At 54.4% G+C, this 17,558-nt stretch overlaps 1 protein-coding gene across 1 annotated transcript; it reads right to left on the bottom strand.

The window, feature by feature from the left end:
* Positions 1-9,347: 9,347 nt before the first annotated feature.
* IHH (Indian hedgehog signaling molecule) lies at positions 9,348-16,025 on the bottom strand. The gene is made up of 3 exons (XM_010360263.2): positions 15,071-16,025; positions 12,373-12,634; positions 9,348-10,789 (listed from the first exon to the last, which is right to left on the bottom strand). Exons 1-3 carry the CDS (start codon positions 15,383-15,385, stop codon positions 10,131-10,133), a joined length of 1,236 nt encoding a protein of 411 aa, XP_010358565.1. The 5' UTR covers positions 15,386-16,025; the 3' UTR covers positions 9,348-10,130.
* Positions 16,026-17,558: the final 1,533 nt, after the last annotated feature.

Genomic DNA, 17,558 nt, shown 5'->3' with positions numbered 1-17,558 from the left:
TAACTCTCCTATGAAAACTCAGGCCCCATAGATAACTTTCTCCCTCTATTCATTGTCCCCACTACAGGGTAGAAAGACATACAAGCTAATAGTAGGAGGATGGAGGAAAAATGACATGAAGTCTAATCTCAGAAAACTCAAGTTCAAGTCCTGATTCCAGGTTTTAATAGCTGAGCAATGTCAGGAAAACGGTTAAACCTCTCTAAACCTGATTTTCCTCATCTGTAAAATGGGAACAAACAGGAGTGTAATCAAAATATGTAACAATTGGTAAGGTGTGTGCACCTATGAGCATGAGAATGGACCTGTGAGCTGGACACTAGCTGGCTTTAGAGCCAGAGCCAGGGTCCTGGAAGCCCACATTGTGCCAGGGTCATAAGGAAGCATGAGTAGTTTAGGGAGGGGACTGGAAGAGCGCCCAGGGCAATGTAGGGCTCAGTAAGTGACTTTACCAACTGGCACCAAAGTATTTCCAGATATAAACAACCAGTACAGCCATACGGTACTGGGTGCAAGTCACACCTAAGGTCAAATCCCTACCTTATTAGCTACTGTATATATGGTTGTTTATTTCAGCTTGAAGTCTTTCCCCTTCTTGATCCTCCTCACTGGAGAAGGAATTGTGAGCACAGCTAACTACTTGTTTTCTTCTAGCCTAAGCATTGCTCCTTCTCTGTGGTAGCTCTCCTTGCTGCCTTCACCTACACAGTCTCCAGCTGGTTCTATGACCAGCACCACGGACAGCTCCCGCTAGCCAGGCCATCCCCCTTTCTCCTTCCTCCAACCTTCTATCGCCTCTTTCTCCATTTACCCTAATGTAATGTAATGTAATGAAATCCCGAGGTCTGAACTGAATGACAACACCCCCGAGAAGACAGTACAGTGGAGTGGCTAGGAAAAAGACTCTGGAGCCAAGCAGACTGGAATTTGAATCCCAACACCATCAGCTATCAACTGTATAATATTTTCCTTCATTTCTGTAAGAACCAGGTTCCTCATCTGTAAACAGGCAAACCTATAACTGCTACCTCAAAGGTTATGAGGTTTATAGGAGACAAAAGAATTAAGGAACTTAGCACAGTGCCTGGTTCATTACAGGTTCTGAGTAAATGAAGAACGCTGTTATTCTGTGACTTTCCATCTTACTTAATTCCTCACACCTTTTTCCACTCCATTTCTGACTAGAGCCCTCTCTCAAATGAAGGTGTTATGATATGACCACCGGCTCAGTGTGGCTGGCCTTCCTCAGTGTGGAAGTCAGCCTGGACTCAGGTATGGCAAGAGAGCCCACATTTAACTGGTCCATAAGATTCTGTGTTTGTTAGTTTTCTGTGTTTGTTAGTTATTTTTGCATTTTAAAATTTTGGAGTTAATTTTATTATTTTTCTTTTTAAAATTATTATTATTGTTACTAAGATAGGGTTTTGTTTTGTTGCCCAGGCTGGAGTACAGTGGCACAATTATGGCTCACTGCAGCCTTGACCTCTTGGGTTCAAGCAATCCTCCCACATCACCCCCCAACCCCCACCCAATCTGCCACCACCAGTAGCTGGTACCACAGGTGTGTGCCACTATGCCAGACTAATTTTTTTTTGTACTTTCGTTGTGAAGATGGAGTTTCACCATGTTGCCCAGGCTGGTCTTCAACTCCTGGGCTCAAGCGATCTTCCCGCCTCGGCCTCTCAAAGTGCTGGGATTACAGAAGTGAGCCACCACTCCAATGGAGTTAATTTTAGATGTACCAAAGTGTCACGAAAATAATACAGACAGTTTTCATAAACACTTCTCCCACCTTTCCCTTACGTTAACATCTTACATGACCATAGAACAAAACCAGGAAATTAACCTTGATACACAAATGCTATTAACAAAAGTATGGCATTTAGATATCTCAAGTTTGTCCATTAGTGTTCTATTCCTGTTACAGTAGTTGAGGATCCCACTTGGCAGTTAGTTTTCATGCCTACTTAGTATCCTTCACTGTATCCTGAGTCTTTACTTGCCTTTCGTGACTTAACTGTTTTCAAGAGTACTGTCAGTTATTTTGTAAAAGGTTCATTCTGGGTTTGTGTCATGATTTCTCATGATTAGAGTGAGGATAACACAGAGGTGATATGCCCTTCTCAGAGCACTATATCACAGTGTTGATATGCATTATCAGTGATGTTAGCTTGATAACTGGCTAAAGTGGTATCTGCTGAGATTCTCCACTATAAAATTGCTATTTCTCTCTCTTTTTAGATTTTGATCATCCCCATCTTTTGCTTCTCTAGGATTAATAGGTCGAAACCAAGAACCCTGTCCTCACACTATCCTTTCCACCCCTACACTCCCAACCACTCTCCCAAGCCATACCCATTCCCTATCATCTACCTGGTTCCTTTCCTCTGAGTTTTCCTAAGTCAGCCATTCAGAGGTGTGTGCAGAAGCCAGATGCAAATGCACCTGGAGTTTGCTAGGGGAACAGGGTACTTTCTGAACCTTCTTGCTGAGGTACTGCATTTTCTGCTTGCAGGGACATTCTGAGCAAATGTGGCTAGCAACGGTCCACAGGCATGTCCAATCCCATTCCCAGCTCTGGCTGCAACCCTTGAGCACTTTCTTCAACATTTAACGTTTGGGTTTTAAAAATCTCTAATCACATTTCTCTCCAATTGACCATGTATAACTTCTTGCTAACCACAAGCTTGTATCCATGAGCTTCCTTTCTTCTAGGATCACTGCAAAACTCCTCGCTTCTGCGGAGGTACTGCCAGAAAGGCAGACATACAGTTGATTTTTTCAACCAACTGAATGTGGGGAGATGTGCTCATTCAATCCTCCCCTTTGTCACCATCTCCATCTGCCCCAAGTTTATTCCATTTCATAGTTTTCTTGTGCTGCCTCTTCAGATGACAAAGTGTTAGGCCACACCTCCTCCAGGCTCATGCAGTCTCCATTTTTAAAAGCCTTTGTGCCAAATTGTGTTTTGAGGCTCTGGAAAGCCTCAGGAGAAGGCTTCATTAGTCCACATTCCCTCTTTGCCCTTTGTCCTGGTTACTATCGCTGTGTAAGGAGTTACTCCAAAATGTCAACGTTCTGAACAGCCATTTTATTTTGTGGTTTTGTGAGTCAGGAATTCAGAAGCAGCTTGTCCATGTAGTTCTAGCTTGGGGTCTCTCATGTGGTTGCATTCAGACTTTGGCCAGGGTTGCAGCCATCTGAAGGCCCGGCTGGGCTGAATGTCCAAGATGGTGCACTCCCATGGCTGACAATTGACTCTGGCTGTTAGCTGGGGTGTCAATTGGACCATGGACTGGAACATCTCTCTATAGGTTAGGTGCACACACTCTCCAGCATGGCGGTCTTAGTGTAGAACCAGGCAGAAGCTGCATGGCCTTTCTGACCTAGCCTCAGACCAGATTTGAGGTAGACCCAGCATCTTTACAGGAGAAGTGTCAAAGAATTTGTGGACATATTTTGACCGTCCCCCCAACCCAACCCTATCCTGGATCCCCTCACAGCACCTAGAACATTATTCCTCCAGAACTCCCTTCTCTAACAGGGTTCTGGTTACTCCCAAGTTCATCAGTCCTTTTGGCTGAGGTGAGGATTGTCCCTCCCATCCCCTTGGTTTGCTGCTGTAGGAGACCTGCGATCTGGTCTGAACTCTGCTAATGTTTGATTTTTAAGAAAATGAGTTCACCTCTCTGGGCCTCTGTTTCTTCATCTGCAAAGTAGGAATTAGGAACAACCTCATGTCACACACTGTTAGGATGAAAAAAGACATGTGAATATCACACGTAGCACACCTAATCCATAGTAGGTGAGTAATAGATTATGGAAGATATGGCTGTGGGCAAAGCATTTTCCCTCTTGGGGCTTTGGTTTATTTATCTCTGAAATGGGGGTAATAATTCCCCAATTCTGCTTCCCCACACGGATGACAGAGCTCTTAAATAGGCTGCAGGGAAGGCCAGCCCAGAGGTCAAACCCTGACCCTGCCTGGGCAGAAGGCCCAGCTGGGGTGGATGGGATGTGCATGCGTGCCAGGCGGCAGGTGTGACTCAGGCCGGTGAGGCACACAGGGCGCGGCTATATCTACCCAACTGGGCCTTATCAGATCCGAGCTGGCCACCACTTGGCCCCGTGAAACAAAGAGGCTTTGAGAACCAGGCTGAGGTGTGGGAGGTGGGGCCGAGCCCCAGAAGGTACAACCACCCAGGGACCAGAAGGCACAGGCTGGGAAGCTGCCACCACCTACCCTGCCAAGGAGGTTTGCCCTGAAGGGGCGCCCCCCAAGGTGGGATGCTGGGTCTGTGTTCTCCAGAGAAGTCCTCCATTGCGGGAGCCCAGCCCTCTTTGGCACACTACCTGCTGGGGCATTTCCCTCCAGGCCCTCAACTCCATTCCTGCCATGGGATAGAGCATTTCCCTTCCCCACCTCCCATTTTGAAGTCTCCCCTCCTCAAACTTCTAGCCCCAACTACACTGGCTCCCAGTCCCTGGGCATGCCCTGAACTTCCCCTCTGTACATCTGCTCCTGATGATCCACCCACCTGCCCTTGCCCAAGTCACTCATACCCCTGAAGACCCAGACCAACACCAGCCCCAGGAAGTCTCTGAGCACTGCGCATCCTGCCCCTAGTCTTGTCTAATTGCTCTGCACTTCCTCTGGTGTCACACTGTGTGGAGCTTCTCTCTGAATCTTCATCCCTGGCAGAATCTGCTAAGCCTGGCAAAAGCCCAGGCCCACCAGGACCAGAATTGATGGCTGTAAAAGTTGTACACTGCACAGGGCTCTAGGTTGAGCGAGCAGGGGGACTGCAATCCAGACACGCTCTGAAAGTCCCAGCATATACCCTGCATTAGTCTCTTCTAAATGGACTTCCTGCTCTGGGCACCAGACCAGGAGAGCTGCCTTTTCTAGTTGAGTGTCCCTGAGGGAGCACTTCTTACCAAATATTTCAATGGAGGGCTCCTATTTCCAGTTCCCACACAGGTGGCATAGGTGCTAGGGCTCTGCTGTCTAAAGGCCATGTGCATTGGGTTCAGCCCTTTCCAACACAAGACCACTCACTGTCAGAAGCCATTCTATCCTGAGACCTGTGTGTCTTAGGGAAGATGGCTGAGTGCAGGCGTGCAGGGCTTCCAAAGAGCCATGCAAGCGGTGACTGGGGGCTTTCCAAACAAAAGAGAGGAGGCTGCAAGGCCCGCCTGAGGAAGAGTACTTATGGAGAGGCCCCAGCACAGCCAGATAGGGGAACCAGGGTGCAGTGAGCTTCTATAGAAGGTAACTGGCCCAGGCAGCTCCAGAGGCCTCGCAGCCAGGAAGTTCCCCATTGTGACTCCTAGACCCTGACATTCCAGGTCCTCCCAGGGACCTGTGGACTTAGGCATAGGTCTTGCATTTTGCCTGGACTGGGATATCAGAGGCTACTCTGAATTTCTTTCCCACGCATTTCCAAGATAGAGCGGAGAGGCAGGCAGACAGAACAGGTTCTTGGAGGGTACCTTGAACCCAAGTAGACTCTTGGATGACAGGGAGAGAGGATATCTCTACAGGAAAGCCCTGGACATCACCCTTACAGGTGCAGCCACTAGGGCCCGAAGACCAAGGTCCAAGGTCAAGGATGCTGGGGGTGGGGGAGCTGGATTTCCTATTTAAAACCCCCAAAGTTGACTTGGGCCCTTTTCTCATCCCCTGGCTCATCCAACCCTGGCTTCCATCCTGGCCACTCTGTTGCCTAAGTGTCTACAATTCATCACCTTCTTTATGACCCTAGGGCCACTTCCCTAGTCTAGGACACCAACTTCCACAATTGTTCCCTCTGGTCTGCCTTCCATACTGTAGCCAGATGAGCTTTTGGAAGAACCTAGTCATGAGCTTCCTCTGTTTGAGGGCCCCCAGGATTGAGTCCTATTGTGTGCAACACAGGCTCTGTGTCATCTGCCTCCTGCCTCTGTCTCCACTTTGGTTTTTGCCAAGCCCACATGACCCACATAACTTTACCATGCTGACCTCATGGTGGTTCCTCTAAGCCTGCAAGCCCCTAAACCTTTGATTTAACTATGTCCTTAGCCTGGATCTCTTCCACATGCCTGCCAGGCAAACTCCTTCTTGCCCCATGTTGTAGCGTCATCGCCTTCAGGAAGTCTTCCTAATCACCAGCCACTCCATGGTGCTTCAGTAGCCACTGTGAGGATGTCAGCCACAGCAGTTGGTGCACCATGTGGATATCCCTGTCTCCCACACCTCTCCCTCCCAACTTAGGAGTTCCCTGAAGACAGGCACTGCCTCTTTCCCCCAACTTGGGCACAGTGCCTGACATGGAGTGGCATCCATTAACACTGACTATGAGATTGGCCAACCGCGGTGGCTTATATCTGTAATCTCAGCACTTTGGGAGGCTGAGGTGGGCAGATCACTTGAGGCCAGGAATTTGAGACCAGCCTGGCCAACATGGCAAAACCCCGTCTCTACTAAAAATACAAAAAATTAACTGGGTTTGGTGGCATGCATCTGTAATCCCAGCTACTTGCGAGGCTGAGGCAGGAGAATTGCTTGAACCTAAGGCAGAGGCTGCAGTGAACTGAGATCATGCCACTGCTCTCCAGCCTGGTGACAGAATGAGACCCTGTCTCAAAAAATAAAAAAAAAAAATAAGCATTGACTATGAGTGACCGTCACAGTTGTGGATGCAGCAGCCTTTGGTGCTAAGCTTGGGCCCAAGTGGAGAAGGAGGCGTCGGATCTGCACTGCCTGGGTCTGGGCAGTGCAAATGACCCTCCTCTGGGTCTCGGCACTGTACAGAGGATGGGAGAGATTTGGGCCACCACACTGCAGACGCGAAAGATGATCTCTAGGCTGTCTCCTTGTTTCTTCATATCTGGGCCCAGGATTCCAGGAAAAGCTGTACGGTCCAACTCCCATCCCAAATTTGTTCTTTTGAGGGACTGAATTCATACAAAGTTCTTTGTCTTTGAAATCTTTGAAATCTTTGTCTGAAGAATGAATTTTTTCCCTGAGGAGGCCCATCTAGAACAGAAAGGTCTAGGGACACCAAATGACTGTGTCTGCTGGACCACATGTGCCCAACCCTAGTAGGAGAGGCGCCCCCCCACTCCTTCCCCCATGACCTGGGGAGTCATCCACTGCATGCATCCACACTCACCAACAACTTGTCACTGCAATCTGATCTCCCAGGTAGAATGTCTACAGGGAGAGAATGTGTGAATGAATGGACAAGAGCATCTTGACCTTGGCCTGATATTTCTCACTGTGAATGAGTTCATGAACATTTTGGTCCCTGTGAGCCTGGTCAGTAAGAGTCTGCCACAGAGAGATGGGTCCACTCTAGATGTGTTGACAAAGCAGATTTCCAGACCTCAGATGCTGAATGTTACCTTCCAGAGAAAATCTGAGTTCCCCAGAGGAAAAGCTTGGGGTTAAAAACAATGTGCACAAGAGCCAGTCTGGAAGGATTCAAATTCTGCTTCTGTTGTTTGCTGTGTAATCTTGGGCAAGTTTTTCCCTGTGCTTCTGTGTTCTCTTCTGGAAAGTGGTAATATTAAATGAAGTACACACCACGTAGGGTCATTATGAGCATTAAATGGGCTACTGAGTGTAAAGATCTAGAATGATGCCTAGCAAGGGTTAGTCATCATTAAATGATAGCAGTTATCAATACAGCCAGTGGAGCCCGATTTCTCCAGATGACACAGACCACAGAATAATGGTTTTCTCTGGCATTTTCTTCAATGGATGTGAAGAGAGGATAAGCTAAGAGTCTGAACAGTCATCCCCACCACTTTCAACACAGTCATCTGTGTAAGAGGACAGAGCCTGGGCAGTGGCACACTTCAACAACTAGCTCCCCAAGGTGGGGGGAAACCCTAATTTGTAGTCTCTGCCAATTTCCAGTGTTCTATGGCCACTGTGCCTATTTCTTTTTTTTTTTGAGACAGAGTCTCACTGTGTCGCCCAGGCTGGAGTGCAGTGGCGCGATCTCGGCTCACTGCAAGCTCCGCCTCCTGGGTTCACGCCATTCTCCCACCTCAGCCTCCGAGTAGCTGGGACTATAGGCACCCGCCACCATGCCTGGCTAGTTTTTTGTATTTTTAGTAGAGACGGGGTTTCACCATGTTAGCCAGGATGGTCTCGATCTCCTGACCTCGTGATCCACCCGCCTCGGCCTCCCAAAGTGCTGGGATTACAGGCTTGAGTCACCGCGCCCGGCCTCACTGTGCCTATTTCAACTGACTCACAAAACTCCTGAAAATTTTGTATCACTGGACCTAGGACCTCAGCTTATCTGTAGTGAGTATAGAAAAATTTCCATTGGGATGGAGGGATGAAGGGAAAGTAAAGAAGGGGGTCATGCTGTCTTGGCAGTAAACCGGGCCTCCTCTGGACTAAGCAGCAGTTCTTGAGTGTGGCCCATGGACCATCTGCCATGTTTGGGGTGTTTGCAAAACTAAGCTCCTGGGCCTTGCACTGGATCTACTGCACTGGATCTACTGCACTGGATCTGGGTGCAGTAGCTCATGCCTGTAATCACAGCACTTTGGGAGGCCAAGGTGGGTGGATCACGAGGACAGTAGATCAAGACCATCCTAGCTCACACGGTGAAACCCCGTCTTTAGTAAAAATACAAAAAAAAAAAAAAAAATTAGCCAGGCATGGCAGCAGGCACCTGTAGTCCCAGCTACTTGTGAGGCTGAGGCAGGAGAATGGCGTGAACCCAGGAGGCGGAACTTGCAGTGAGCCGAGATTGTGCCACTGCACTCCATCCTGACCAACAGAGTGAGACTCCATCTCAAAAAAAAAAAAAAAAAAAAAAAAAAAGTGGAATCCTGGAAGTAGGGCCAGGAATCATCTTTAAACAAGCTTCCCAGGTGATCCTGACGTTTCAGAACTGCTGGATTAGAGATCTCTGACCTATCCGAGAAGTCAGAATAGTCCACAAGATAAATGTGAATTTTACAGAATCTTTTCATACTGTGGTCCATTACCAACAGGGAAGAGTCAGAAGCCCAGACCCTGAGAGCACAAGGGCATGGTTATAGATGAGTGAGGTGACCATGGACTTGTCACCTCTGTTCTCTCTCGGATCCATCCTTGTTTGAGGTAAACGGTGAGGTCAGTGTGAAGGCCCTGCCCTGTGCAGAGCACAGCTCTCTGTAGGGGCTTTGCAGAGCTACTGGGTGGGAATGGACCTGCAGCGACGGTGGAAGGCTTGGAGTTTCTGTCCTTGGAGGAAGGTGAGCCAGGCCTCTCTGAGGAGGGAAGAAAACCCTGGACAGACCCTTCCAGGGCTCCAAACTATCTGTGAATTGTCCCCTCTCAGCATCTTGGACTCTGTGGCTCTAACAACTTAAATAATTTTTATTACAAAAGGAAGAAAAGACCAAAACATCCCCAAAATTCTCCCATGGGCTTCCCCCTCCGCACCAATAAATAAGGTATGGGAGACTGACCAGCGGAAGGGGTGGGGATCATGGTTCAGCAGAAGAGGGAGCTTAGCCCGGGGGGTGGCAAGCACATCCAGCCCACTTCCCCCAGTCCCCGGCACTATAGTCACATTGGCCAGAACACAGAACTCTGCCCACTGACGGCAACAGTCTCTGGATGTGTCTTGAGGAGTGTGGCCGGGGAGGAATGTCATACCTCAGAATGGCCGGGATGGCTGCCCCACCCCTGTGGCCTTCCCAGTTCTGGACAGCATCGGGTCCAGCCAGTTCCATGCTGGCTCCCAGGGAATTTAGCAGCATCAACTGAGGTGCAAGCCCACCCAAAGGGGCCTAAGACAGATGGAATGGGCCCTCCCCAATGGGGGAGGCAGAGTATGAAAACTCATAGTGAGAGTAGGCTGAGTTGGGAGTCGCCGTGCCAGCCTCAAGGTCTCTAGGATAGAGGGGTCAACAACCACCCCCTCGCCAGCTCAGCTTGCAGCTCTATGACTACACCACGACTGGGGTGGGGGACCCTGGTGTTGCCCAGTCAAGTCTCAATGATGTATCTCCATGGCAGAGGAGATGGCAGGAGCCAGTGCACCCCAGCACAGGTCCCTTCCAGGGCCAGCTCCCTCCTGGCCGAGAGGCTTCCGGACCCAGTACAGCAGTTCCAGGAGGGCAGCGGTGGAGTCCTTTCAGCTCCCTGCCCCGGACATGCCCAGTGGGTGGAAGCTGCCCTCTTCTAGCAGGAGACGCCCCAGGCGGTAGAGCAGCTGGGGGTACCAATGCACACCCTCCCCAGGGGTCCAGCTGCCCCACGCCAAGCTGTGAAAGAGTCTCAGGGGCCAGAAGGCCAACTGAGCCAGGTGGTGGTCAGCCACGGCCGCGAAGCAGGATGCCACCACATCTTCCACCACGAGTGTCCCGTGCCTTGTGAGTGGGGCATAGGCCCCAAGGGCCACGTGTGTAGAGACAGCTGCCACGCGGGCAGGCTGCAGGCCTGGCACCCCAGCCACCAGCACGTACTGGCCAGGCTGCACGTGGCTGGCAAATGTGGCCCGGAAGCGGGCTGCCGGCTCCGTGTGATTGTCAGCCGTAAAGAGCAGGTGAGCGGGTGTGAGTGCCAGGCGGCGTGGGGGGTCCTGAGTCTCGATGACCTGGAAGGCTCTTAGCCTGTGGGGCTCGCGGTCCAGGAAAATGAGCACATCACTGAAGGTGGGGTTCCCGTCCTCCCCCATGGCCAGCACGCGGTCTCCCGGCCTCACAGCTGACAAGGCCACACGCGCCCCACTCTCCAGGCGTACCTGGGCTCCGGCAGGGAAGCAGCCACCCGTCTTGGCTGCAGCCGAGTGCTCTGTGGGAGAAAGGGACATGAAGGTGTTACTGCTGTGTAACTCGGCCTCCCCGTCACAATGACCCTCCCTTGGCCACCCCAGCCAGCCAGAGCTCCTCTTGCTCCCAGAGAGCCCCTGTCACCATATCCTGGCTCCTGCCGCCCACTTCCTATGCAGGCTTGAACCCACACTTCACTGCCCCCATCCCTCACTCCAATGTGATCTTCTGCCCCCTCCTCCCCAGCCTAATACCTTGCCAACGAGAGGAGCACAGTAGGGCTCCAAGACCCAGTGGATGAGAAGGAAAGGGCTGCCTCATGGAGCAGGAGGTTGCTTAGCTCCTCCGAGGCCTAGATGTTTTGTTATTTCACACCCCTTGCTCAGACCCTCCCCAAAAATTGCCCTCTCAGGCTGATTCCCCAGGTTCTGTAACAGAGCTGGCCCTTTGAACGTAGGGATGTGAGAGAAGCCCACCCAGTGGGGCGAAGGCAGACTCCTGGGCAGCCTCGGAGTGAATGGTTGGGTCAGGAGCAGGCCAGGGGCGAGGACACAGTCACCATCTTCAGTTCATGTGCTGAGTCCCTGTGCAGGGACAGGACACCTGCGGCATCAGCAAGTGAGCTGGAGAACAGTGTTTGGGGGTCAGGAGTAATGAACAGAAGTGGCTGTCGTGGGCTGGTGTTTGTGGTGAAGGGTGGATGGGGCTTGCAGTAGACACAGTTGGCAGGGGAAGTACTGAGTGGAAGGTTCAGAGTGTGGTTGTGGGTCAGGGTAGGGTCAGGAATATCAACATGTGGGCCTGGGATCAGTATGTGGGTCTATGAGAGTGCGACTACTACATGCTGCCAATGTGAAGGGCTGAGCCGGCAGCCAGGTGGGGCTAGGCTGGAAGCCACACAGGAACCTTTTGGAGCCTCCATGGCTGGGTTCAGTGTAGTTGACAGGGTGCTGACAAGACTTGAGGGAGGGGTGAGGCCCAGTGCCTGCCGATTCTGATCAACAATGCGGCCAATCTGGGAAAATCCACTTTATTGAGTCCACTTTGTTTAGTCTGGCTCTCCTGGCTGGCTTTGCCCTGAAATGTCCAGCTTCAGGGCACGGGGTGTAGAGTTTGAGTTTGGGGACGCCTGCGCCCCAGGGAGGGCTGACCTGCAACTGGGTGATGGGTTCTGAGCCTCTGGGCTCCTGGTCAGGCATGCAGGTGTCTGGGCATATCCCGGCCCCTGGCCCCACCACCCACCTTATTCTGCACCAGGTGGGGTGGGGAGGCCTTTTCTGGAAGCCTGGCTTCCTCCATCTGTCCAGCTTGCTCTGTCTTGCACCTCCTGTGGCAGGCTCTGGACTGTGGGCCACCAGGTCAGCACCCAGCAGCCCTGGGACAGGGCCCTATCTCCCTAGGCTCCTACCATGACACTACCAGGCATGGGATGAGCAGGCAGTCAAGGTCAGGAGTAGCCTTGGAGAGCGCCGCTGATGTCCTCTTCCCCCGGATCCCTGCCTCCATCCCCGGGCGGGACTCTTCACCTTCTTGGCACTAGGCCTCCTGCCCACGCCCTGCGGCCCCGGCCCCGGCCCCGGGCCCAGCCCCCCGGCGGCGGCTCACCGGACTTGACGGAGCAATGCACGTGGGCCTTTGACTCGTAGTACACCCAGTCAAAGCCGGCCTCCACTGCCAAGCGCGCCAGCAGTCCATACTTATTGCGGTCGCGGTCTGATGTGGTGATGTCCACCGCGCGGCCCTCATAATGCAGGGACTCCTCTGAGTGGTGGCCGTCCTCGTCCCAGCCCTCAGTCACCCGCAGCTTCACACCGGGCCACTGGTTCATCACGGAAATAGCCAGCGAGTTCAGGCGGTCCTTACAGCGCTGGGAGAGGAATGTGCGCGAAATCAGCTGGAGCGAAATCGGCGGGAGGAGACGGCCGAGGTGCAGGTGTAGGCGCAGCCTCGCCCAGAACTCTCCCGCCACACCCACGGGAGCTGGAAGCCCGGGAGGGTGCTGTCCCTCTCCCTTAGGAACAGAGGGCCCTGAAGTGCTCCCTCCCTAGCATACAGCCTCCCCCGGGGATCTAGACCGCACGACGGTATCACAAATCTGGAGGAGGCATGGAGGCAAGCGCCCTGCCGGCGCCTTCTCTGGTAGGTAGAGGTCCCCTCCCTCCCTGTGCTGTCTTCAGCTCTGGGTATCCATCCCTCCACAGACAGGACTACACCTTTCAGCGCCCGGTCCCTCTGTGCCTCCAAGGCAGGAGGGCCAGCCAGCGGCCGGGAGGGAGGAGTGGCAGCGGAGTCGACTGCCTGCGGCGGGCCTGCAAGGCGTGCAAGGCCCGAGGTGCCCAGTAGGTGTCACCGCAGCCTCAGGGCTGAGGCCTGGGGACGACGGGCTCTGGAGGCGCGGCAGGTGCAGAGTGTCTCAGGAGCTTCAGGGGGTGTGTTGGAGGGGAATCGCCGGTCTGCCTGGATCCCTCGAGCATCACCGGGGACTCCTGCCAGGACCCTCTTATAATCCCAAACTGGCCCACACCCCCGCTAGAGATGACAGGGCCAGGAAATCAGAAACCAGTGGACTAGCGCCAGGGCCGCCCAATGCAGGGCCACATGCAGCGTCTTCCTCTGCAAGGCACATAAGGGGCTGACAATCCCAGACCTCCAGGACCTCTGCACCGGTGGCCCGCCCCTATACCGTGGGAAGGAACTCCATAAACCAAGCTTCTGATCTCAGGGAGCCAGCTCCACCACCCTCCTCATGTGGAGCTGGGGTAGAGCCATGCCCTGGGGGAAGGACGGAAGCGGCCATCCCTGGTTGCTGCCTCCTGGCATGCCTGGGTCCTGAGAGCCCAAGGGACTGTGCAGCTGACTCTGAGAAGAAGCTGGGGCAGAGGCCTTGGCCTGAGGGGAAAGGCCCTTCCACCAGTCCTCAACTCTGAGATTCAAGGCGCCAACAAGTGTAGGCAGCCCAAGACTCAACCTACCCCCACCCTGCAGAGCCTGGGCCTCACAGACCCTTGGACTCAGCCTCCTAGGAGCCAATAGCAGCTACAACCCAGGGCCTCGCAGGTCCTCGCTGGTGCACAGCCTGGCTGGGGGTGCTTACTGCCTGGGAAGGGAGTTCCGCTTGCTCCTTTGTAGACCCTGCTGTCAGGCTTCTAGCCCCTCACCTATGCCCGCCTGCAGCCCTGGTTCCCCGCCTCTCTCCCTCACTGCCACCGCCCCCTCTCGGGTCCAGAGCCCGGGCGTGCGCTGTCAATGATTGCCCAGCCCGTGGCCCGGATCCTTATCTGCATTCCTCGGCGCCCGGCCCGGCCCGGCCACCAGCCAACCTTCGGCCCCGACACGGGCCGGCCAGCCCCGGCGCCAGGGTGCATGCTGAGGGCCCTGAGTCTAGCTGCTCTTCCCAACGGATCTAGAAAGTCAGGGGCCTGCTTTCAGGGGGAAGCCTCGGGAGACCCCGGAGGAAGGGGGTGAAGGTCTCCCCCCTCGCGGACCTGGCTGCAGAGAAGGAAGTTTGCGCCTCTAAGCTTGGGTGGAGCGCGGGTCCCGCTCCCAGCATGCAGAGACTAGCGTCAGCCCTGGTTCCCTGCCTCCTTCGGCATCTCAGCCCCTCTCTTCCACCACCAAGCCCAGGAATACCCTAAGCTCAGTTCCAGAGCCCAAAGACCCCAACAACCTACCCTTCCACCGCAGTAGCACCCCTCAGCTCTCCGAACAGACACGTGGGCTCGCTGAGCGGGTTCCCTTTCCCACCTCCGCCTCCCCATTCAACTCTTCCTCGCTGTTCTTAACCCCAGACCCAGCCGGGACGCTGCTCCTGGAGGGGGCAGCGCATAGAACCAAGAGCGCACAGGGAGGAAAGGCCGTGGTGCCCCTACGCAACAAGAGATTCTTTGCCTCAGGGGTGCCGAAAGGTTTCAAAATGAAAGGGGCACAGCTGTGCAGAAGGTTAGGCCGGGAAGGACTGCGTGGGTCCCGGAGGCGCAGGAGGCAGCTGGGTAGAGGTACCTCCGAGTGCCGCGTCTGGCTGAGCTGCCAGTACTTTGGGGCAGAGGAGCCGCCGCCAACCTGCTGGGCTGTGGGGCTTGGCAGCGAGGAGCTCTTCTAGCAGTCTCCGCCGGGCTTGGGGATGCTGACACTCCTGCCTGGACCCCTGGCCAGCCCATCGTGGGCAGGAGGCAGGGGGGCTTGGCGAGAGGGGCAGGTGCCAGGGAGCGTGCCAGCCAGTCGAGAAAAGGTGCCGGGGGTGGGTAGGGCCGGGCAGGTGGCGGTGCTTCGGCGGCGGCGCGCTGGTAGGGCGGATCGCGCTCACCTGGGTCATGAGGCGGTCGGCGCCTGTGTTCTCCTCGTCCTTGAAGATGATGTCTGGATTGTAATTGGGGGTGAGCTCCTTGAAGCGCTCGGAGCTGCGAGCGATCTTGCCTTCATAGCGTCCGCTGGCGCCCAGGGTCTTCTCGGGCACGTTGGGGCTGAACTGCTTGTAGGCGAGCGGCACGAGTTTGCGCGGCGGTCGCCGGCGGCTGCCCACCACCCGGCCCGGCCCGCAGCCCCATGCCGCCGGCACCACCAGCAGCAGCAACAGGAGCAGGCAGAAGTGCAGTCGGGGCCGGAGCCGGGCGGGAGACATGGCCGGGGAACCCGGGGAAGCGGCGGGCGAGGACTCCTGGTGGGCTGATGGGCAGGCGAGTCGACGGGAGCGCTGCGGGGGCTCAGGCGTCCGGGTGGCTCCGGGGGGCTCCAGGCGGGGGCGCCATGGGCGGCGCGGTGCGGCTAGGGCCGGCGGGACTCAAGTGCGGGGCGGGGGCCCGGGGCCCGAGCTGGTGGCGGCGCGCTGTCCCCCTCGGCGCCTCGACTCTGAGCTGCCGGGCTCGCCGGCCGCCAATAAATAGGCCGGCCCGTTTGTTTTGGCAACGCGGCGGCGGCGGGGGGCGGCGGGCGGCGGGGCTGCGGGCCGCCGGGCTGGGCTGGGCTGGCCGGGCCGGCGGGCTGCAGGGCCCCGCGGTTAGCACCCCGGCCCGGCGGTCAGGCGGCTCGGGCGGAGCGGGAGCTGCTGCCGTCTGCGGCGCGGCCCGGGGCCGAGTGAGAGGGGAAATGGAAGGGATCCGGGCTCGGGCCCCGCGCAGACCGCACCCTACCCATGTCCCTGCCTCCTGTGCGCTCGACAGCGAACCTGCAGCAAGGGCAACACAGCCTCCTCCCCCTCGGGCGGGCGGCCCCGGCACTAGCCAGCCCTAGTCCCGCTCGCGCCTCCGCCGCGCGTCCGCCCGCCCGCTGCCCTCTGCGCCCCCTGCGCTGCCCGAGTTTGCCCTTCCAGCCTGGACGCGCCCCACCCCGCCCTGGCCTCGCCTACCGGCTCTTCGCGGCTCTGGGGTGCCCCGCCAGGCGCAAACCTCCCGGACAGGAGCTGCCACCCCCACGGAGACCGCAACCCACGGCGCGGCCGGACGCGAGGGGCGGGGGGCAGTGACCGGACCGCACAGCCGCCTACGGTGTCCCCTGCGGGGAAGCAAACCCAAAAGGCAGGAGGCCGCTCATAACCTGGTGCCCCACCCTGGCCCAGGCGACGCGCCCTTTCAGCTTGGTGGAGCTTGGTTCTGTATCAACCGGGTGCACATCCCACAGCCTGCCTGTCGGTGTCAAACTGGGGGTGGGGAGTCTAGCCTTTTGAAGAGTCAAATAGGGGGTTTTAGTTGGAAACACTGTTAAAAGCGACAATATGAAGTTGCAAAGGGATAAGTCAATATGCAGAGAAGGATAGCTAAAAAGTTGACATCAACAGAATACCGAGGAACCCTGACTGACCATGTTAAAGAGAGGCCGCAAATATCTCAGTAACGGGGGCTTGCTATGAATGCCAAAATGATGCAAAGCCACCGGAACTGCTAAATAATTACTTGCTTCTATATTACACATTTAAAAGAGCAGAGAATATGTAGAAACAACTAGGAACGTGAACATCTGTTATGTGTTTTTATACGACATTCGGGAAAGCTGAATGAATTAGGATCCCTTCTGCCAAAACAAGTAAAGGCAAGTGTGTTAAAGGCAAACAAAAAACATCACCACCACAACACCAAACTATATGATTTGACTGTAATAGATTCTACAAATCCAATAAAGGTAGAAATGAAAAGATGAGAAATAAAAAGGCTTAAAAATTCTCATCCAAATTCTATTAATACAATAGGTACCATTTTATTGGTACTTATATTCCTGAATATGGGAGTTATTAGATATTATTGTACTACTTGTTCTACTTGCATTATCTAATTTAAACTCAAAACGGCCAAAGAAGCTATTACTGTCTACATTTTACAAATGAAGATATTGAAGTTCAGAGAAGATGAACAACTTGCTAGTGGCTGAAAAGCAGGGATTGAAGCCTATGACTCTGGCCCAGCCCCAGTTTTCGCCTATGCAGGTGCATTGTCCCTCTGTGCAGGACCAATCCACCCAACACCACCGGGTTTGGGGCTGAAGTAGCTCTTCACAGATTTACTCACACTCCCTGGATCAGTTTTATAAACACAAATTCAGGATTGGATGAGACTCAAGAGAGTGCTTAAGAGAGTGCTTAATCTAAGCGCTTGAAAGGAAACTGAGGCCCACAGAAAGAAATTTAGGATTGCTCCACTAGGAGTGGAGTGGTGCCTGCAATGTGGAAACAAAATGGATCGCCTCCTTTCCTCCCCTTTGCCCGCACCTTCTCCCCACCCCGCATGTTCTTTCTTGCACTAGCATTCAGATTCTGTTTCCTAGTCAAAGATGAATGTTGCTTCTTTTCCCTGAAAGCTTTCCAA

Source organism: Rhinopithecus roxellana, chromosome 14 (genome assembly GCF_007565055.1).
Source record: "Rhinopithecus roxellana isolate Shanxi Qingling chromosome 14, ASM756505v1, whole genome shotgun sequence".
NCBI classification, from domain to species: Eukaryota; Metazoa; Chordata; class Mammalia; order Primates; family Cercopithecidae; genus Rhinopithecus; species Rhinopithecus roxellana.
This window is presented reverse-complemented; position numbering and strand designations above follow the sequence as displayed.